Genomic DNA, 24,062 nt, shown 5'->3' on the forward strand with positions numbered 1-24,062 from the left:
GAACATTTTGATGTGATCGTCGTGTACGGAAGTCGACTCCACTTAGAATATAACCAGTTGATCATCCAGTGGGTTGCCTGATGTCACAGCCCCTGTTATTACCCATGTTATGCAGAGTGACAGCCACCTGAAGTCACCGGAGGTCAGACATTAAACGTTGGAAGTGAACGCTGAAACCAGCTCGGCCATGCCTCCCCTTCTCTCTCTCTCCTCTCAGGATTCACCAGTCCGTGTGAACGTTCACTTTGCACCAGGCACCCCCTCTGCGGTGCCGTCATGTGGTTGTGTGGAGACGATTTACTGGGTTCACACCAGCGGCCGGCAGACCGTGACCATTGCTGCGCTTGAAAAGCGATCAGGTGCGAACGATGGGCTCCGCGGCGTGGTGTGCTGCTGCCGTGACTGTTGTGTGGAGGGCAGGCACTGGAGGTGCCAGACGGCTGGGCGCTGCTCATGCCAGGTGGAAGTTGACATAGTTTTGTGGGAAGTGTTTTCCTCCCGGTAGGCGATTTCTAGTCCTCATAGGACCAACATTATATGCACGCATGCGCACACGCGTGCGCGAGCGTGCGTGAAAAAAAGATAGGGTTAAAGTGTTTATACTGTAGATACTGGAAACTTACGGGGTGTCCGCCAGCTGTGAAGTAAGATCTATTTTTAGCTAGAAGTGGCGTTATGTCCCTAGGTGTGGATGAACTGTCGTGTTGCAAACCGAGTCATGTGACCACCAGGGCTGCCAGTGCCTGCTATAAGACCCTTTGGGGTTTTTTCCCTTTAAGACTCGAATAACAGAACGGTTATTTAGAAATGAAGCATGCACGTGTCAGTTTAGATTGCATGCCTGGGTTTGATGAGTGATCTTGTTTTTTGTGTGAGTAGGTTTAAGTGGAGTTATTATTAGAGTCAGTCATATAAGCACCATGTTATACATACATATCCACAAAAAGATTTTTCTTCAGATTGGTGGACGTTTTGCACAGTTTGCATTAGGTCATGCGATGTCATTTCCACCTAATGAATCAAGTTAAACAAGCGACACTTTTATCTCAGCTGCGACATCCTCAAAGATGAGAGAAAAAAAGATTTTGACCGACCTTTTCAGTTCGTGAGTTTGTTTACTAAATGAGAAAGAGGTTCAGCTTAATCGTGAGTTACGCATTTTGAGGGTGAGTGAGAGGAGAGGAAACAACAACATCCGGATTAAATTCTCGCTAGCAAGCAGCCTTTAGAGAAGATGTTACATGCGGAAAGTATACCACCCCACCCCCGAGATTCAAACCCGTCATCAGCTTACGATTCTCACTCTATTGGCGACGAACCAGTATTTCGGGTATTCTAAGTGTGCGAAAATGGAATCGGTGAAAAACCAAGTTCACTCAGCCATCACCACACTCCACTTTAAGGAAAAATTCAAGTGAGGTGTTTTCTCACTGTGCCTTTTGACTGCACCGCATTATTCAGAAAAAACCCCAGGCGCACCAGTGATAGCGAAAGGTAGGAGAGAAAATAAACACACCAAGACAGCTGAGATCTTTGTGGGTGTTTGCTAACATCCCGGGTAGAGCATTGCAAGCTGTGGCGCGGGCCAGCATGTAGTGTGGCGGGACAAAGCACTGTCAGCTCGCAAATCAGCATCCTTTGTTTGCTTGGCACCCAGGAATTATCCCACGATGACATGATAAATGATGATGATTTTAAAAAAAAAGTCGGGAATGCAGGATAACCGTCGACATATTGCAACATCTGTTTAGACCCCCCACACACACACATATTGTGAAGGATTAACAGAGCAAGGCGTTTAGAGCAAGGTTTAGACACGGTGATTATACAGAATAGCAAGCTGCATGAATAAATGACAAGATTAACAAGGCAACTAAACCACTTGACAGAATCGATTTGACGCTCCACTGGTTGATTGGCATCAGTGGCAGTATGCTGACACGGGCGTCTGTCCCAGGTTGCTGGTTTTCTTTTTATTTTTGAGTGTAATTCCTGAAAGAAAAATTAATAGTTTATACCAGTACATAGTTTACAAAATGACCGCAGTCGGGACTTTCTGACAATGTCTTTGTATTTCCTCCCTGTCTCATTCCGGTGCACCCACCCCATTACGCAGGAGCGCTCTGTGAGAGGAGGTGAGTGTGGTTGGGAGAGAGACCACCATCCACCTCAACGGGCAAAGTCAACAGCGAGTCATCCGACCTCATTGACGCATTGTAACACGGACTTGCCAGTTCACTCCCTCTCCTGTCATGCACCGCCATGTTTCCCACTTGACACCACAACCGGTCCTTTATCTCGTGCTGGACTTTTGCAAGTCGCGAGGTTTGAGGAATGAAATGGCCATTGTTTCGCAGTAGAAAAGCCAACAAGATACAGAAGGACATGATACTTTGTTAATTCAGTAGAGTGCTGGATTCGTGCACAAATAAATGTTTTTATCTAAAGGGGGAAATGTGTTTTGAATTATCATCTACTGTTGATCTTGTGTTTATCCCAGGTTACTAAAAATAACGACTGTTGGTTTTGTTTTTTTGTTTTTTGACACTGTCGGGGCATCTGGGAATAATCAGCTCTTGTGATAAGAAATCTCGTGCAGGCCACGTCTCTAGATCCCTCGCGCAGCTGCACAATAATTACTGGTCTTGTAAATTAATTACCTCTTCGGCGTTTGAAGAGAAAAAAAAAATGCACCTATTGCATTGTGTGGAACTGTTCAGCCATTTCTTCTCATTCTTGCCGGCAATGTAACATTCACTCGGCTTATCGGGGAACAGGAGGATCGAGGACACCCCAGCTGCTGCCATCTCTCCTCAACCCACCCACTCTAGGTTTTCGGGGGAGACATTATTGCAAGAGATAATGATGTACAGTTTTTGGGTGAAAGTAAACCCTGATGATGTCACTGTGTCGGATCCAGTCCACCCTAGCCATTCCCCATGTCGCTGTCGCGATCCGATGCTGATGTCTACAGTGCAGTTGCCCTCGTTGGAAAGGATGACCTCATCGAGCTGTAATCCGTTTATGTAGATTTATTTCCCTGTCGATGTGTTGTAATCACAATGAAAATAAAGTTAGATATTGTTCTCGCATTCTGGTCTCCAAGACGATGGTGAACAATACAGGGTTGGGAGTTAGCGAACAGCAGCTGTTGTCGGAAAGAAGTCTTTTAATTTGTTTATACGTAGTGCAGGACTTACTGAGCTCTTGTAAGCCATTCGATAGCTAGAGCAAGGCCCTTGTCGATGTAGAGAATTGTGGTGTCACATACCACAACTCTTTGTGCTAAACTCAGTGAATTGTGGAAGAGATCTTGCTGGTGCTGTAGATGTTTCTGTATCAGGATGCAACAGCTCAGCTGTGTTCCATCTTGGTCTGAAGCCAGCTTGTTCTTCTGCAAGTAGTTCCTTAGAGGTGGTACTGATGTGATTCTCCATTGTTTTCACCATGACTTTGCTTGGGTGGCTGATGAGGCTTCTGATTCTGTAGTTCTGGCATCGTTTACGGTTTCATATCTTTGGACGGGGTATGAATAGTGCTTGTGTCCATTCTTTCAGGATTTCTTTGCATTCCGAGACTCTTTGGCACAGAGTAAAAGATCTTTGTTGTTTTTGTTCCCCACGTCGTCACCTCCTCTTCCAGAGTGCGAACAGTTGTCTTTCAACTTCTTCACCTAGCACTGGTTTGTTGTTGTTTTTTTGTGGTTTTACACAGAGTAGTTAAGATGCTTTTGATATAAACCTTTATGAAACACTTCAAGTTTATTTGTTGTATGAGATGTCAATAAATTGTATAAAGGATTTGTTACACGATGATTAGATGATTAAACACGGTGTTGTGTGAATTAGTTGCGGTGTCAGAAGTTTGGGGCAGAGACCATCATTATATTGTCAACTAGAACAATACTATACTAGAACAACTAGTCAGCATCTCGCCACCACCCTCGGCTGTCGTGATAGCGTTGAACCTCCACCTGCTAAGATGAATACATCACAGAATGTTATTCCAAGCGCTCCTGCCCCCTGCCTCCACCCCCACCCATCTTGCACCTCCCGACAACAGCCCTGACCTCTGCAGCACCATATCACTTGAACCTGAGTTACTGTGACGAAAGTCTTCTCCCGGCTCCCCCCTGTCGTCTGCTTGCGCATCTGCTCCTGTTACTGCTGTCTGCTGTGCAGCTGGCGCGCGTGGGCAAAGCCGCAGCAACACCCCAGACACAGACAGCATTATCAGCTTGTTTGTGAAAACAATAACCAGCATGACGGCTGTTTCTACACAAAGCAGGTGTTTCTCGTTTTTCCAAATACCGTACAGGTAAAGGTGGAGAGGGTGAAAAATTGTAGCTGTCCATGTGGACGAGGCGCCCAGGTGTTCTCGGGTAGCACAGCATACTTCATCGCCCTCCTCGTTTCCTGCGCAAAAGGTTTTGGGTGGGATGGTGAAGGGCTCGAAGAAAAGGGTTCGGTGTAGATGTGTCGGGGTGGTGGTAGGAACGGTAGGGATGGATGCTAACACAGCATGGTCAGACGTGTGCGGCGGGTGGCGGTGGTGGGAAGAGAGGGCTGGAAGCGGGCCGCGCAGTAAGAGAGCAGTTTGCGCCTGACGTGTATGAGGGTTCCCGGGATCGGGGTAGGAGGATAGGGGAGGTGACACGCTGGGGGCGTGGGTCACGTGCCTTGTTAGTCTGTGTGTCATGGCCTTTGTAAGAGTGTAATGACGACGTTAAGTACGAGACTAATAGACATGTACATCCCTCCTGGTCCTTCCTTTCTTCCTCCATGGTTTTGTCTTCTTTCTTTGCTACTCGTCCGTCATTTGGGTCTCATCCCTGAATCATCTGTGTGCAGTAGGTGTAGCAGCCACTTTGGACGATCGACGACTTTGATCCGATGTTTGCACTTTAAAACATGTAACGGTCCTAGCATTTTTTGTACTTTCTTTGATACCATGGCACTTCAAACAAGCTTTAAAAAAAAACTTAGCTTCAATTTTATGGAAATAATAGTAATTTTTGCACTCCTTAGGCAGCACTGTTGTGTCAATATACCTCCCCTCCCCCCCCCCCAAAAAAAAAACAAAAGCAAAAAAAAAAAACCTCTAAACTTCACTACGCATGTTGAAACAAGGGGGAAATGTGGAGAAGTGTCTTGAGTATACCATTTGACATTATAATCTTCGCATGTCTTCAGGGCTTGAATTCACAACAAGGCTGTAACTTACAGTCGGGTTAAGCCGATAACCTTTGTCACGCACGCGCCTCTCATGGATTGTATAGCCCTGACCCTAGAGTTCCAGTTATGTGCTTATGATCGGCACACATCTTGCGGTATACATGATAAAGATTGTCGGCTTGACCGGCCTCTCAGTAGGCTACCGGCTTCATATGGAGCCACCGGCCAGCCTCTGGGGTCCAATTAACCCTTCCGGTGTCTGGTTGCATTTGAAACCTGCGTCTGTTGACCTTTCACATCCGCTTGCCGCTGGCTTGATGTCATCCTATACAGAGAGCGCGAGCATTGTTACCTGGAACATACCATCGTAACACTCTCCCCTCCCATCCCCGGCGCCACCTGTTCGACCGTCTCGACCTTTCACTTTCAACGTTATCCACATCGTTAACGATTTTGTCTAACTCACAAATGGGTGTGGATGAGTTGTAAAGGAAAGCTTGGCGTGTTTCCTACGGGCGCAGACATCAGACGTTCTTGCCGGAGTTCTTTATTCACGAAACACTTTTTGTTTTCTCGAACTAACATTGTCGGCCCTTCACTTTCCCTTCGCACGCCAGGGTTACAGCCATTTTCACGTAAGGACAGTTTTCAATGCCGTCAGCCTGTGATAGACGCGGCACTGACCTTTAACCCTTGACCTTTTGCTGCCCATGTCATAACAAATCCTCCCATTAATCTCTCTCTGTCTCTGATCCCCCGGTGTATTTCAGACCTTGCGCTCGTCCGCCCAAATACCACTTGACTAATAGACACAGCTGCTGCCCGACCCGTTTATCTGGGCCTTGTTCGCCGAGGGGCTGGGGTTCTGCTGTCAGCCCCGGTTCTCTCCCTCGTGCTTGACGGCGCCACAAAGCGTTCACTGACACGTGCACTGGCCCACGACGCTGGACCGTTCTCTACCATCACCATCTTCAGCAGCGGCCAGGATGCGGCCGCGCGCCTGGGGACGAAACAGATCCGCTCCTAGTTTTGCTCCTGCGACGAGAGAGTTTAGTCCTTTCGTGATACGAGGGCGGATTCGGTTGCTTCCCAGTTACCATGACATGCTTGCTTGATGTAACGTGTCTCGGTGTACACACACAATAAAAGGAATGTAAACACAGTTTTGCCCGGAAGATGCTGATCTTAAATGGGGTTGGGAGGAGAAAAGGGTTTTTGTTTCTATATTTAACATATTTTTTTTTTTTAGAATATGCAACGCAATGCTCCTGTGTACCTCACATCTGATGTATGTACGTTTGTGCGTGAGTCGACGATGACACGTGGTCACGTATTTCATGCACGCATGACTTAGTGGGAACATTAACTTTGGCGGGGCGTGAGCTTGGAGAGCTGGAGGAGCAATGTTCATCACTGGACCACGGCGTGCCAGCCCTCGCCACATTCTGCCCCTGCTGCGGGAGGGTAACGAATGGGCCGCACTTTGTAGTCCTCATAGCTGGCAGAGCAACCTGTTTGCACCTACTTGACATACTGCGCCCTCGGAGCACGGGGCTCTTTTAAACTCGTTTAACAGCATGCTAATGATTCTCCATTATCTGCTATAAAAGGGTTGTTTTGTTTATAGTATGTAGCCCATATATAGTCATTTCGGGAGGTCGCATTGGCGATGCCGATGTGTCATTCTGCGTCGTGTTCTGTACTCATAGTAGTTTCGATTCTTGAGTTTTACGAACACGATTTTAAAATTCATGTTACTAGACAGGAAGGAATGGATGTACTGTTTCCAATCCGTCGCATACGTACACCCACATATATATATATACACAAACCCGCCAACACAAAAACAAAATGTACAGAAGCTGAGTGTGAACAGAAGCATTGGTATCAAAGGAAGGTGGTTGAAAGTTCGAAACACCGCATCCTCGACGGAGGCAATGATCCCGGGTCTGTCGGTCACACGAGTCCCTCCCGCTCGACTGCTTGATTCGATCAACAGGGTCTCGTGAGCACACGTAATCAGACACATCGATCACTTAAGTTACAGGGCATGGTGTGCACATGTAATCAGACACATCGATCACATTAAGTTTCAGGAATTACCACACAGAGAGGATGGGGCTGACGGGGATGTCGCATGACTGCCAGCTTCTCATCAGCCGGGCGGCTGGCCGCGAGGTTGGTCTTTCTGACTCCTGAAACACATGGAACCCGACTACGACAGAAAGAGAATGGCCATTCGTTGTGCGTTTGACCTTTTGTAGAAGAAAGCTCTCCATTACACGCAATGATGCTGAACAGGGTTGCCTGTTACACCGAAGTTTCATGAAGAGTCTACCAGTCATTTTATTTTGGGGTTTCCATGGAAGATTCTGATAATACAGAGCATCCTTGTTCAAGATATTAAAGAGGCGATGGGGAAGAGACATAGGGAATAGGAGAAGGGGGTGAAACAAGAGACCACCCCATGTTTATCTGGCCTTCATTTAGTGGCGTGTATAACAGGCGAGCTGCGCGGGGCTCGGAGGCAGAGGACCGGGTCTGACATTTGCATCGGAATTCCGCCGGTGTTGTCGTGTGCGGGGCTGGGCGCCATGGCGTGGTCGCGTAACGCGATTTGCTAACTAGAGTTACCTCTGGCTGTAACACGCGGTGGGCGGGTGGTCCGCAGCGCCAACAATTCGCAGACTTCATTAACTGCCATCGATCTGGCGTGCGGGCATGCGTGCACGCGCCTGATGTAGTTTGTTGTGTTTCAGAGCGATACAATTACAACTTCACGAGAGCAAACCAGTCGCTCTACGGTGGCTACAATGTAGTCGCAACCGCCTCGTTCTGCGGTTACGTGATAGATACGTGACCAGGCTCAGGCTCCTCCTCCTCAACCGGAGAGAGAGACAGAGATGTCCATTTTTACTCTTTATGGGTGACAGCCCCCAGTAAGTGTGACTTGCATGGCTGCTAGCATGAATAGAGTGAATCGAACACAGGATGTCTTTAGTTTTTTAAGAGGTCTTGTCGATATCTGATACTTTGCAGAAATGAGCTTTTTGATTGTTTTAGATTGGCCATTGGCGTACAGGACAAAACAGTTGAAAAATGCATGTACTAACGTGTTCGGTGTAAAATGGCGTACAGCAATAATAATAACCGTTACATACAGCGCTTTTCCTTTTCTGCCAGGGAGCTCGGTATAGTGTCCAGGATCATGGATTTTTAGGAAACTGCCAGATTTGTAGGGATAAGCTTTCAGTACCAGCCTCGGAATTCCACTGGACCCGGCGTAATCTGCTTTATCGGCTTCCTGTCCTTTGACATGTTAGTGATCTGTTTGATGTGTGCACAGGGCATTATTGAAGTACGTATTTCGACAGCTATCTTGAATCCACAGCCTTGATTCACCTGTAGCTTTTGTGTGTGTGACATCTGTTTACACGACCGCCGTCTTGGATGTGATGTAGGCTTAGTCACCTGGTCGGTGTAAAACACCTGTATTCCCCCACCTTCCCATTGTGCTACATACTCTCCCCCCACCTCCATACTCCATATCTCCCCCCTCCAACACACACACAATCGTCGAGAGTTTATATGGCTTTAGCCTGTATGTCAGTCTCCTCGCGCCCACTTCACTCGACACCTTCACCCTGTGTCGCCGCCTAGAACGACTGTCGCACAAGAATGTCGCAAGTCAAAGGCCGAGAACATTCCACACGATCCAACACCGTGTCGGCCTCGTCGAGGGCACGCTTACCTTTGTGGTACTTGTCTCTCCATGTTGTGGATCCCATTGTTTTTGATTATTGTTGTCTTCTGATTGTTTCCCCACTACCACCACACCCTCGCAGGTTGTGATGATGCAGAAGACACTAACCAAATGTGTTGTCGAATTATTGACGATAAACATCACATAAAATGTTGTTATATGCACGCATTCCCAGTCAAGAAGGTCCTCTACAAATTCTTTTTACAGAGTCGGTAGGTTTCTCGTCCGATATTAAGCGACAACGCCCTCTCCTTTAAAAATAAAATAGAGAAAACTATTCGAGGATATGTTGGGGGTGGGAGAACTACTGCAGTGTCTGTTAGTTGTTGCAGTATGTGTCGGACCGAGGGTCTTAGTGACTGGGAGGGCCACGCTCACACTGGACCCAAAGCTTGCACTTTCCTCTACTCGGTCTACGCAGCTTCCTGCAGCAGGTGCTGTGCACGTGGCAACCGCTGGATGCTGGCTGATCTGCAGGCTTTACTTATCGAGTACGTTGCGGCGGGGAAAAGGAAGCCGGGGGAGCTTAGTTACACATGTTAGTCCTTTGACAAACTTCAGTCGCCTACTGCAGGCCTGACTCGTACCGCACAGCCCTGTGTTGAGACGAGAAGAAAGCACAACATCAAGGTGAAAGCTTTCCTCTTGCACTGGTGTGCCTGAGCATTGTCGGTTTGAAATCAGGTGAGTGCGGCGACTGGTGCAGTTGCACGGGGTTGACAGACTTAGTTTCCTGCACTTCAAAAGGCGAAATTGTGCGAGACTGTAACTGAAGGCGGGTGGCGCCCAGCTGTATCAACAAGCGGGGGTAGAGTTGATGGGGTGTCGCCTGAAAGTAATCCGTGTTCAGCGTTGGCATGCTACTGGACTGAACATCGTACCACGTAGACTAGAAGTCACCTGAGCGCAGTCACCTGACCCTAAATGTCACATGACCCGGACTTTGGGAAAGTTTGGCGCGGTAGCTCGAGTTTATCTGCTGTAGGCGCATCGTAAGAATACAGAGGTTAATGTCTCTGACATATAAACCCCCGATTGTCTTCTTGCAATCCTCTTCATTCACCCACCCTCTCTTTTCTCGCGTAACCTTTGCCTCTTTCCCATGTCACAGTAATACAGTGGGAGTCGGGTGTCACGGGTTCGGATCTCATCTTGGGCAAGCTGCTCTTTCTCTGTACGTGACACCTGTCTACACCGGTGGCACCTGCTTTAGTTGCTGGTTTGATGTAAAGCATTAATTTCTCTACTTTGCGTGTGTGTGTGGCTACTAACTGTGATGATAGTGCACTTGTGGTACATGTGGAGAACATTATTTATCCTTAGAGTCATGTATGGCACGCAGACGATCGCAGCATGATGGCCACTCAACGACTCTCAGCTCACCCTGCAGTCACTGTACCCGTTGTTTCGAAAATATTGGCGAGGTAGTCGTCTTGTTCCTTGCTGACTTTCTTAGTCTTAAATTTAAAGTTTTTGTGTCTGCAGATCCACCCAGTCGTGCAGCCAGACAGATGTCGCGTGGAGGTGTCTGGCTCGCGTGTTTGTGTCACTAATGGTCTGGCAGAGGGAGGTGTACAATTAGCGGTGTTTGTGTGAGGAAGTATGTATTTAGTGTGTGAGGAAGTGTATAGTTAGTGTTCGTGTTGAGGGAAAACAGAGCGGACGAGTTTGTTGGTAATGAAGGGTCTGTTGGATGAATTATTAGATGTCCCTTTGAGAGCGCGCTGGAGAGAACGAAGGACAGAGAATGCACCAGTTACACAGAAAAGCGATTTCGGCATTTATTTAAACTCGAATATCTAATAATATCGATGATACGCGGAATATGTTTGATCATCTGCCAACACCACGAGGGTGTCAGTGCCTGGTGCAGACTGCAGCTAGGTGAGAACTCGCCGACCTCGGGACGTGTGGCGTGGATGAATTATGCAGCGTGCAACATGCATATTTCACAGGTGCAGGTGTGCCCCGACTGTTGTCGCCCTCGGTGGGTGTTGCTGCTCATTGTTAACTCGGCGCCGGAATGTCAGGAAGGCAGCAATGGCGGAGACAGGTTATGAATGGGACGCGTGGCATCGCTGAGTCATTACTCACACCGATTCATCACACTCACGAGGCGCTGTGAGTTGAACGCTCGTCCTCAAGCACAAGACGGCTTCTGGGAGAGAGCCTCGAGTTTTTACAGACCCCTCACCCCCACCAAAGATGAATGTTTTCAAGCGAGACAAGGGTTTGAAGTGTCAACCAGGATGAGATGACTTATCACATTTGAGGGAAGCGAGGCAGTTGGTTTTGGTTAGATACAAAAATCCTTGACCCTGTTGTGTTTTTGCACTGTGGGAGATGAAGACGCCAGGGTAGTGTTCTGTTTATGATAGATTTGTACACGATGAAATGTCATGGTAGTAGTCGAACAACATCTTGCCGAGGGCTGTAATGCCTAAGTAGCGTGCCGTGTACGCTGTTTGTTTATTGACGGCTCATCCCAGACACTTCACTCGGGCAACCTCGGTGTCCGCTACCTTCTCACAACACACACACGTGCACGACCCTCCACTCCCTGCCAACTTGCGAGGGACGGAAATTGTAACCAAAAAAGGGAGGGAGGATCAAACGTGTGCGTTTTAAGAGGCTAGATTTGGTCGGGTAGCCAGTCATTATAAAAGTGAGGTGAACTATGTCAAGACTACCCCTCACACCACCTTATGTGTCACCATACCAGCGAAGCACACACACACTCACATTCTATGGTCACTCTAAGCACGGAGCTACATTATGCAAAACTCCGTAGCACGGAGCTACATTACATACAAAACTCCGTAGCACAGAGCTACATTATATAAAAAACTCCGTAGCACAGTTACATTACATACAAAACTCCGTAGCACAGAGCTACATTATACACAACTCCGTGCTGTAACCCTGCTGCACTGCCACAAGGGAGGTAATCGCTTCAGTCTTCCGCTGGGCTCAGGCGGGTCTCAATCAGTCTGAGTAGTTACGTGCACAGCCCTCGCCATCCCCCAGGTTGGAGAAGCCGGTGCGGTGCTGCCTGCAGCCCCGGATGTATTATTAACGTCAGGCAGCAATCGTCCTTTCTAACATGCGTGTTCTGCCTGCTACTTCCAGTCAAACGATGGCCTGTCGCTTTCTTTCTTTCTTTTTCTTCTTTTTTCTTTTTTTCTTTCTTTTTTTTCTTTCTTTTTTTTTTTTTTTTTTTTATTTTTTTCTTTTTTTTTTTTTTCTTTTTTTTGTGTTCATCGGTAGGTATTGGTTCGTTAGTCATGTCAGTTACCCCTCCTCCCTTTCTGAGCTTTGTTGGACGAATCCTGCGGGAAAAACGTGGCAGTTTTTTAGCGTGTGTCGCCCGACTCATTTGTTAGTAGGGTAAGATTGCCTTATCATGCTTTCCGTTCATAAAACTGCCCGTAAAGTTATCCATTCGCTCTCTGAAATTTGTGGTCTTCAATAAACAGAAGATAAGGATGCTCACGTCCCGTCCCCAACCCCACCCCCAACTACTAATGTGTCATCTAAAGGTCGGTCATTTCCAGTGAGCAGGTTAAAGGTCTGGTGGGTTGCAATTTTTTTGATCAAAGTTCAGTGCAGAATAGAGAACACCCCACACAGGCCTACAGAACATGCCCGCCCCTTACATTAAACTTGCGCTTAGTCATATAATTTGTGTAACTCTGAAATTATGTCGGATGCTCAAAATTAAGGATTTACAAAATCTAGTGGTTATGCTGATAAAATAACAATAAAATAAATAATAATGTTTTGCAGAAGGGCAGCAAAAACCTTGTTGTGTACCATGCTTGGTAGCTCGTTGTATTGTGGGAAGCCAGTGTTCGTACATCGATGACTTTACTAAAATCTTTCGAGAAGTGCAGAGAGAACGTTTGATTAGCTTCTCCACAAATATTTTGACAAACGAACTTGCTTGTTTGAGCTCGCATTGAGTGTCTGTTCTTGGACTGCTGCAGGTATGACTACAAGAAGCTCCTGTTCAATTCACCTTCTGTCTCGTTCCCAGGGGGAGGCGACTTGGATCCTTCAGGTAAAAAGAAAAGAATATACAACTTTTATGATTATCAGCTACTAAACTACAGCAAACGCTAACAGTCAGCTAGTATGTTATTAGCAGTTTAGCTTGAAGCTAGTGTTAACTAAGCAGCTAGCGGGTTCTGGTCGCATTGAGAGGGCAGCTAGACTGCGACTGTAGGAGCCATGGCAGATCGTCTTGCACTGTAGTCTACAGCTGTGATGGAATGGTCGAGTCTGTGCACATGCATGGTGTACATATCCACCGTCTAGTAATATGATGAATGCTGTTGATGAAATGATATGTAAATCCAGAGCCGGTAGTTTGTGAATGACAAGACCCAAGAAGTGAAACTCTTTTATCCTGAATCCCGCGAGGACAGCTTTTACTACCAGCTTCAACCTCCCCCAGTATCCTGTTTACACTCGCGTTCTCGTCTTTTCCACATTTCGCGTGTACACAGAGTATGTTTAGACGCACTTACACGACTGTACATAAATCCCTCTAAGAGACTTAAGGTGTCAACGTTCTTGCTTATAAGGATTTTTGTCTATCAGAGCCACACGTGGCCAAAAGGCAGTCGTTTACCTACAATGCAAACCTCAGTATAATGTGCTGATCTTTCAGAACGCGTTGCCTCGTAGTTTTTGCCTTTTTTATTGGTTGTCCAGCATAATTTTTTATTTTCTTTTGTTGCTTTAAAAAATATCTTGTAAAGAGCAGTTGAGATATGGTTGTATACTGCTTTTAAATTGTGTAACCTGTTGATGTATGCGCATTATCTATAACACATCGTGGCACCCTGTACAGGGGCTACACAACGTTGCAGTTTTATTAGGCGCCCCACACAGGGCTACCAATCTCCCATACCCTTGTCCTACAGAAGAATGGCCGTCATGTGTTATTTGAGTTATTTGCCCTACGAGTTATCCCCCTTGTCGTCGGACAAGCATGAAAATGCCGACTCAGAATGTTACTGCCCTGTCTTGCTCTGACTCCAATGGTTTCGATGACAGAAATTGGTAGAAGGGGTCGTGTAGTTGATCTCCCGATGTCACGCGATGAGAGATCATGTTTCCTAATCAAGCCGTGGTCATAAGGCTAGAGAGAACAGGTTCTGGGGCCATAGTCTCATCGCGTCGACAATTTCCTGATCGCTAAACTCCAACGGCCCGAGAGCTGGCCGGCCGCTAGGCGAGCGTCATGCGTGCGAAAAATGTCGCCCGTGTAACCGCACTTCAGCAATCGGGCCGTCGACACCCTGACCTTGAGGGAATACCTAGGGAACTCCACGTGTGCGCATGCGCGAACCAACGTTTACCGAGAATCGAGAACAATGGAAGAAAAACATGAAGCAGACAACATACCGCCATATAAGAAGCCGAGAAAGGCGAACTGCATGACAAACAAGAAAATCTGGATCTTGTTAGAAGACTGAAGTAGTGTTCGTTATCTTCTCTTTTTATATATCTTGACTGTGCTTTTGTTGTTGTTGTTTGTTTGTTTTTTTTTTGTTTTTTTTTTTTTTTTGTCAGGTAAGGTTGGAAAAGGTGTGCTTAATGAGTTCGTTGACAAATGAATAATAGAAAGAAGAGCGCAATATGGCAGCGAATTGCAAAATTGCCGCCTTTTGTGGCGTAGAACATCGCAGTCTTGTAAGTTGGTTCAAGACTTGATACAAAAAAAAAAAAAGCGACGTCCGCTCCGGACTCACTGACAATACGGAAGAGAATCTTCTTCTCCCCGCTCCCATCAAGTAAAACACTCAGTCACACAACAACATTGAAATCACCATAGCTTCTTTCCTTTGTTCTTCGAATAAAACAACCTATCGACACCAATTGCTTAAAAAAAAAAAAAAAGACCGGCCGGCCATCCCAGCATTGTGCGGCACGCCTCAGACTGTCCACACTGACAGCCCCATTAACTGGGATCTTTCACACCTCCCCCTTCCACCTAATTTTCCCAGGCCCTTTCCAGGCAAACAAAGCATTTAAAATATAAAATAGTACAGCACGTTGGTCAGCACACACATTTTGAAAGGTACCTGTCGCATAGAAACGAAGGGCAAGACATACTTGCAATGTCGGTGTGACACTGCGCCCTCGATTCGAAAATGTTAAAGCCTCCTGAATGTCGTCGACGATTTCCAGGATGTCAACTCTTCGAAATTTTAAGCGTTCGTATATCGTTATGTCATTCCATGAATCGATGGGATTACTTTGATCCCGAAATATCCTGTTTCTGTGAAGATTTCGGTCCGTGTCATACAGCAAAAACACCACGGCGGCCATGTTTAACGAGCCCTTCGCGAGTTACAGGCGCCAGCGGCCGTCTCTACACTTACAGGCCGAATCACCCGCCAGCGCAGCCAAAAGACGCGACATATTTCGGCCTCTAAACCACTTAGAGGGTGGTCGGACCTTTGATGGCCTCTAAGTGGCTTAGCGACGCGATGAGACTACGGCCCCTGGGGCTTCCTTCTCGTCCGCTGCCGGTGTCTTGTGTTCAGAAATTCCCCTGCATAATGCGAATATGTCATATTTAAATATAGGACAATGCGGTGTCCGCCTGGCACGTGGTCCGACCCTAAAGTGCGCGTGCAGCACGTAAAATCGCGCGTGCTGCTCAGATAAACTACATTCGCAGTGTGCAGCAATGGCTGAGTACAGGTAGTCCTCGGGTTACGACGGTCTCGAGTTACGTCGTTTCGTGGTTACGACACTCATTCCCACTTACAGCGACAGTGATAACAAAGCAACGTAGTGGGCTGATTATTGAGATGGACAGATTATTGGCGCTTTGGTTGCAAGACCAAAATCAACGCCGTATCCCTGTGAGTTTGATGGTTATTCAGGAGAATGATAGGCGACTGTTTGAGGCGTTGAAAAGAGAAAAGGGGGAAGGAAGTGAAAGTGAAGAATTTGTGGCGAGTATAGGGGTTGGTTTATGAGGTTTAAGGATCGTGCCCATTTCCATAACATTAAAGTGCAAGATGAAGCTGCTAGTGCTGACGAGAAAGCAGCAACTGAGTTTCCTAATGCATTGGCTAAGATAATTGAGGAGGGTGGTTACTGTGCTCAACAAGTGTTCAACTTGGATGAGACAGGCTTGTTTTGGAAACGTCTGACTAACCGAACACTGTTTATTACTGTTACAGCACTTACATTACAGTATTTCATTATTAAACGTACTGTACTACAATATTTTACTGTACTTATGTTTATTGATAATTATGAAGCGTACTGTGTTAGGATAGGTGTTTGGATAGGCTAAGTGTTTGTAGTACTGTACTGTTATTGTGATGGTACAGTACTGTATGAACGTATGACCCGACTTACGTCGAAATTCGGTTTACGACACAGCGTTAGGAACGGATCCCCGTCGTAAGTCGAGGACTACCTGTATTTGGATCTAGACTTTGACAAAGCTGTCACCCTCAAGAAAGAGCGCCCATATGACGCATGCGCATTGCAGAGACGGATGTCTGAGGGATGGGGATTTCTAAGTACACGACACCATACGTCATCCCCATCCCGCCCATAGAGAACACCGCCACCTGTCCACAAGAAAACACGTTTGACATTCGAACTATACATGCTCAACACGTGATGGTAGTGGGGGTAGTGGCTGGGTTGTAAAAGGGAATGTGTGTGTGTGAGGGGATGGGGTAGACGATGTCATCTACTGTGGACTTCGACCGACCGTCTAATAGCGGTGGTGTAGGAGTGTACTCTGGTTGTACTGTGCCGTCGTTGTGGGTGTACGGGCATTAAGTACAAGAGCGAAGGACACAAGTTCACCGATGGTGGTGACGTGTTCGCCCTGACATAGGTGGCGCGACTGTGGCCCTTCTGGCTTCTTGCCCGGATGTCAAGCACGAAGGGTGGCAGGGTCGAGTCACTGCACGCTGCCTAGGGAATCGTGTTGCTTGTTACAGCTAGTTGCCGTGTGAACCGTGGACCTCAATGGGTGGATGGCCTACTACCCGCCCTCTCTTCTCCCCTTCCTTGTAAAACTAATCCTGACATACAGTGTTGACATTTGAGTCTTCGCCAAAAATAACTCGTAGGAAGAAAATCACACATTTGCTATAAATATTTCTTAGATGTACCCTTCCGTTCTTCAGATGTGATGTATGACGAAGTGGGCCGACTCCCTTTGTGTGTATAGACATGTAAAATGTATTAAATATGTAGTGAAGTTAGCAGTATCAAAAATCTTGTACAGCAACACGAGTGTGGAAAACACAACATACTGCCATAAAAAATGTACTCTCAGAGAATGGTTCTTGATTTTGTCTGGCTCCATTAAAGTGTAGGAGAAAATACAATTTTTGTATCAGAATTTAAAGGTCAACACGAGCGCCAAAAACAAAAAACATATTGCGGTGGTATTTTATGACGAAGAAGCACGAGAAAGTAAACAGTAAATTTTGCATGCAGCTGAATGAGAAAGAAACAAGTTTTTATATCAATAAATGTATAAAATTTGAATAATGTTATATTTTTAAGGATAGGAATCATTATCAGCAGTCAGCTGTAACTATGAAATAAGATTGCAATGCTGAAAATTAATCTAACAAAAACATTACAGGAGTTTATCTTAGAAAAAAAGCATATTTTAAATGTGTTTATATTTTATTAACAATAATACACATAGAAAAATGAACTTAAATGCGTCTACTTAGTAACAGAGAATCCGTAATAATACAAAATAAACTGCAATATCCGTGATTGTCGCCTACTGAATTTTTATCTGGAGAAGATTTATTTACTAATTTGTTCATCGAACTCGTTGTGGAATTTTTTTAAAACTTCAGTAGAAGCTTCTAAATAAAGTTCAAATTTTTTTGTGCTGTTTTCCAAAATCGTTTCATTTTCTGGGGAAAAAAAGTCTTATCTTCAACACGACAGTCTGAGCGATCTTTCTTTATCTGACTGTAAGACATGCATAGGTTTGCTGGACTCGCTGTTACAAATACTACTTATACGCAACGGAGCTCTCTGCTTGTAAGTCAATATTTTTGTGAGCTGAAACTACAATTTGTCTCTTCTGTATGAGATCAGAATCATAATGTTTATACTTAAATCTTTGATGCCTGGTGGTCATAGATATAATCTCGGTTTCGAACGGAAATAAATGTCTATTCTTGTATGTTTGTTGAGTATGCATGTACTTATTTGGCCTTACTTTGTAATACTACGCATGGAGTCTCGATCCTTCTCATGATCAGGAAGTCATTAGCATTAGTTGTCAACTATCAGAGTATTAAGTCCCTCTCTCTCTTCCTCGTTCCCAGTGTATTTGGAAAAGTTCCAGAGTATTAAGTCCCTCTCTCTCTTCCTCGTTCCCAGTGTATTTGGAAAAGTTTTTTCTCAAATCCCACTTGACTAGAACACGCATCCCCCCCACTCAGTCCTGTCCAAGCAGAACAAGCTGTGGTCACGAGGCCGCAGTCACAGGGCATGCGCAGAATAGCGGCTGTGCCTAATGGACGCAGGATGTTGGCGTTTCCAATAGACATTTCTAGAAACCAGTATTGGTGGAACGGAAATATGAACATTGCAGTGCTGGGCACATCACACTGAGCACGCGCAGACAAAAACGTATCACGTGTCCCCGCCCAACAGTCTGTTTGAAATGTAAGTTCGTGGATCGAACACTGTGCTTGCATTCAGCAGGTAGAATTGCCGATTGATTGAAAACTTGAGACGCTTCCATTGAAGCGTGAGCGAAACACGTATGGTAATGTTATCACACCCTCCTCACCTGGACAGGTGAAAGTAGGCAGTCTTCCTCCTGCCCCCGACTACCACCACTCCACCTATCCCCCGACTATCATACACGTCATGCAGGCGGAAGAGTGGTGACAGTTGATTAACATCACTTTGTGTGTATATGAAAGAGAGATATGGAAGGGCGGGGTGTATGTATGTTTGTGAGGTTCTTCCCCTACTCTCACCCCACTGCGCACCCTACATCCGTTACAAGCATGACGAAACAGCGCAGTGTTCTCTCGGTCGTACAAGATTTGTTCACACAACTTTTTCTTCCTAAGAATATCCGTTGACTCATATTTGAGATAGGAAGTTCCTCGGGCGGCTCCTACAAAATGTCTTGACGCCAGTCGCTTCCTTCCGTCCTTTCTGTATTGAATAATGATTTTGTATGGATTTGGTGGTGGTAGCAATGGTAGAAGTGGTGGGGATATCTCATGTCATTTTTTTCGCTTAGAGACTAATGTTTTATGTTCATGCGAATAGGCTTACTTTCGTCATGTACATCTTCCAATCTCAGTGCCCTAGAAGATGATAGACTGGTGTCTCTTGAAGCCAAGTCTTGAAGAAGTTTGTATAAGAGCCGAGTCGGCATAACATGCATACCCCAGTTAACAGGTTGGGTTTATTTCAGACACACAGTCGGGTACATTTTATTTATTAATTAAATTGGAAGTTTGCGTGCGGACAGCCTGATGTGAGCACACAAGTGAACACCCGAGACCTGATTGAGCGACCAGCCGAAAGATTATTATCAGTGTCTGTAACCTAGCCCCCGGATGTAGCCTGCGGAGTTAAAAGGGTGTACGGGGTGAATTGCTCACGTAATGAAGATAACATGGGCTAATTCCTATTCTTGCAGGTTCCTCGAGGCTCTCCAGGCGGCCTGCATACCTGTGTTGCTAAGCAACGGGTGGGAGCTGCCCTTCTCGGAGGTGATTGATTGGAGACGAGTGGCCGTGTGGGGAGATGAGCGCCTCCTGTTACAGGTGAGACATTATGTAATGGATAGTGGCAGCTATGACTTTACTTATAAGCGGCAACACTGCTGATGAGTGTGTAAATGATAATATAATTTGTGGCGCTGACTGTGGTGGTGATAATTGATGATTGTGGTGATGATGAAGAGGAGGAGGAGGCTGCTAGAGCAGAAAATCATTACTTTGCCTCAACTAGCAGTTTAACAGGTTGAGACAAAAAAAAAAAAAATAGTAGAAAAGTGGTCGTTTCTGTGACTCTATAATCTCTACTGGCCGGATATCTCACACACACACACACACACAGAGCAGTCAATAACATGAAAAAATTAAAAATTAAGACTTGAGTAACAAAGAAAAAAAATAGTATCCAAAAGAAAAATCGAACCCTGGACCTTCGTATTCAAACGCGTTCACCATACTCACTGCTCTATACAGGTTTGGTCACAATAGTCACCAATGAATGTTTAAAAGAATTATATGTATTATAAAAGGACAAACTAAAAGATGATCTGCGCATGCGTGACAAAACGTCGCGAGAAAAATTTAATGGCGGCAGGATGATTACCACCTTGTGCTGCACGGTCCGTATTAGGCATTAACGAATACCCTGCACACTGCTGGTCTTCACAGGTACACCTCTTGTCTGTGCACACCTGGCTAAAGTGAATGAATGAGACGCGTGTTCGTCTGTGGATGAGATGAAAAGTTATTCGAACACTGTAAAGGTTTGTGGATAGGATTTAAAGATTTTATGAATACAGTCCAAAGGTCTGTAAAGGAAATGCCATCACATTAGCCAGAGAGAGAGAAGGAAACATGTTCGTTAACTTCATAAAAATTTTAGTTACTTCCTTTTTGGTTCCGCCTATTCCCGACACATATGTGAAACTTTAAAGTTCTGAAATCTGGCTTAGAGTTTACTGAAAGGTTTCACGGAAAGGGGGGCCAGTTTTTTCTGTGCCGCTCAGTTAAGCACGATGCTGCATCTTTTTGTGTAAAATTAAAAATAAAAACACAGCTAATTAAGGCTGACTGTTGGTGAGCAGCTTGAGACCACACACACCCAGGGATGCGGTGTGGGCATGCCTAGCGCGAAACGGGTGCGCGAGGTGACACCTGCATGTTACGAGTTACAAGTTAAGGGTGGGCGAGCAGGCGTCGGTGTGACACGCGCATGCTACTTTAGCCCCATTGTCCGCCTCCACATACTTTCGAACGAATCGGCAATGTTTGCACAAGTGGAGATGTTTTAGCGGGTGGATCTCTGACCGTCAACATGGCGAAGACGATGGAGTCAATCACAAGAAAACATTCGTTGGGGAACGGTGGTGGTGTCAATGACCTCTTCTACTTAGTTTTGCTTACAGATGGCGCGCTCTCAGGTCACCCTCCGCTTCCCGTCTTACGACATTAGCCACTTAAAAAAAAAAATACCAGAAGGACGAAGTCCTTCGGCGAATGAAGTTTGATCTAAAGGTTGGAGGGGGGAGGGGAGAGAAGAGGAGGAACGTCGATGCCTGCTGGGTGGAAAAGGAATTGGAATTTACGGAGGAAGAGTTTATTTCTGTCGCGGAAAGCCACCAAGTGCTGCGGCTCTTCATATTTTTGCCGAGCGTCCGAGTTGCCGTGGAGACGTAATGCGAACCTCGCAGAAGCGAGCTTTGAACGCGCGCGAAACAGCACGCACATGCCTGAGCTCGCAACTTTCATCTCTTGCTTTGTGTCCACCCATCTCGCCGCTTGCGTATTTGTTACCACCGTTGCCGCCACGACCACCACTGCAACGCCATCGCGAAAGGACGGCGATAAATGGAAACAGTTAATGGGCGGGACTCATTTTCTAAAAAGCTTTCCTTCCTCTCTGCGCCGCTGATGATATTCGGTCCGTGCATTCAAGTCGCGTGCTTTTTACAAATATGTTCTGTTGTGCATCCCCTCCACTTTTTTTTTTATTAAGCGTTGCGTCCATCCGTTTGATACTTTCGGGCTACTTCAGAGAGAGGCTGGTTGACGGGGGTGGGTGGGTTGAGGGGTGTGAGGAAGGAAAGAGAAGTTGGAGGATTTGTTGATGCTGTTTGCAGTTTCAAAAGCCTGTCTTAGAAAGCATGCTTTGCTTGCACCAACACCATTGTCATCACTGGCGCATTTGACATTGTGCTGCAGCTTGTGTTTCTGTTTTTGCCATGACTTTCTGCCACACTTTGCAAGTTGAGCATCATCAGTTGATTTAAGGCATGCACCTGTGTGTGTGAGAGAGAATGAAATTGCATGTCAGGGCCAAAATTTTGCTGTTTTTTGACTCCTCCTTGCACCCATGTAGCCAAAAGTGCACCGCATCCAGCACCCTGCTGAGCGATTGCAGGTGTCGAGCAGTGGTCAGGGGGAAGTCATCATTCAAAGCCACGTCACCAGAGTTGTGCCATACAGAGTTATGGCGCGTTTTTGTCTTCCTTCCTCATCCCGATATCTCTTACTTTCTAAGCCATGTCTGTGTGAGGAAGGCTCTCTCCTGTTCGCTGTGCAGACAGGCCGATAAAACCCATTTGGAAGCGAGAAATCCTGCTGAAGCTGTGTGCCCTAGCCTAGGGAGGTAGCCCAGGGAGGTGTGCCCAAATGGTTTTTTAAATGTATGTTAGAATGTAGAAAAGCATGGGGCTCAATTCCTGTTATCATGACATTCACAGTTTCGCATCAGCTTGGCTTCAGTGGTTTCGCATCTTACTGCTGTCAGCAGTACTATCAGCATTCGCAGCTGTTGGTGGGACAGACTGTCGTGAGCTCGGTGCTATGGCCGACCCTCTATTTCACAGGTAAACCGTATTAAGGTGGTGCAGGCAGGGCCACCTCGACCAGTGGCCGTTTTGGCAGTAAATAGTAGAAGGTTCACCTTTGCCACCGCGTTCCAAGCGAGGCCCTGTCCTCCCGGTACCCGTCTCTGCTGGGTGGCCATACCTGTGATCTACCTGCACGACCTCTTGCTCACTGTGGAGGGTATTAACCATAAGTGTGGTTACGGAGTCTCCCAAAGCGAGCTGCATGGCACTTGATGTTTTATAATATTTAATAATAAGCAGATATTATAATGTTGTAGGTTTAATAGATTTAATAATGTCCCACTCTTAATGAAATCCCGTTCGTGTAAATAGTAGGTTGGGGGGCAAGAAATGTGTGGAAACCACTCAAAGCAAAACTGTTCCGAGGAAATGAAAGAGAACAGTCAGCTGAGTTTAGTTTTGTCTAGTTTGACTTTGACCCAGTTTCAGTAGCATCCACGCATCCAGCATTGGTCCTAGAATATTCCTGCTTGGTCTCCTGCTATTCCCCAAGAGCAGCGCAGGCCGCTAGGGCAAAGTTTAGTCCCTTTACAGCCCGCTTTCCCATCTAGGCTCTCAGCCATCTTGAATATCACGAGCACGCAATTTCCTTCTGCTGATCTCATTATTCATCTCCAGGAGAAAAAAAAAAAAACCCTACACCCTGCCCACCTCAGTCTAGCTATTGACAGTTATTTATTGTGCCTTTAGTTATGTCTTTTGACACATTATTTATTGTCAGTAGTTATGTCGAACCGTGCGAGCTGCAGTCATGTGATATGATGTGTTCGGCTTTATGATGTTTTCTCCTATCACTGTCAAGCTGCTTTACGAGCGACATTCATTCTCGATCCCTATTAGTGCCTCTGGTACATAATTCAACTCACTCCACGACTGACAAAAGACATCCAATCTGAATCCCTCATCAGTACCCGAGATAAACAAATTGCTCTACGACTGTCTGTATCGAGGATTTAATCATTCCGTTGATTAGAAAAATAACTTATTTAGAAGGTTTGGATTTTTGCAGACTGGCAGTGCAGCAGAATGATCACGTGACTCATTGAAGCAATTTTTCCCCTCCCGTTCCTTTGAAGTTTGGATGGTGAATACGTAATAGTATCAAAGAATTGATAGATTTTTATATATTTTGCTGACTTTTATGTCTGCTTTCTTAACCAGCCATATAGTACACATTTTAACACGCATATTAATATTATATTTTGACACCAGCATGCATTTCCTCCCTTCCTACTTCCCCTCTCCTCCCATAGCTCTTTCTCAAGATTGCAGCAAGCCATTGAGAGGTGTACATTTCGCTATCCACTTGGCAGCTGTGTGACAGCAGATATAATTAAGTCTGAAAGATGAACGGTCACTGACCGTGAACGTTTCTCTTCATCTCTCTCTCGGGGTGGGCGGGGGAGGGCGGTGAGAGAGGCAGGATGCGATTGGAGGAGGAGTACGCAGAATCCATTAAGATGGCTGCTAACGTACCTCAGTACAG

General features: G+C 46.0%; 1 protein-coding gene across 1 annotated transcript in view; it reads left to right on the forward strand.

Moving 5' to 3' along the window:
- The window catches only part of LOC112561913 (exostosin-1a-like), a 57,110-nt gene that overhangs the window by 9,659 nt on the left and 23,389 nt on the right, over nt 1-24,062 (forward strand). Inside the window, 3 exon segments of the mRNA XM_025234766.1 lie at nt 12,924-12,949; nt 12,952-12,997; nt 19,625-19,751. Of these exon segments, the coding sequence (XP_025090551.1) occupies nt 12,924-12,949; nt 12,952-12,997; nt 19,625-19,751 (199 nt within the window).

Source organism: Pomacea canaliculata, linkage group LG4 (assembly GCF_003073045.1).
Source record: "Pomacea canaliculata isolate SZHN2017 linkage group LG4, ASM307304v1, whole genome shotgun sequence".
Classification (NCBI taxonomy): domain Eukaryota; kingdom Metazoa; phylum Mollusca; class Gastropoda; order Architaenioglossa; family Ampullariidae; genus Pomacea; species Pomacea canaliculata.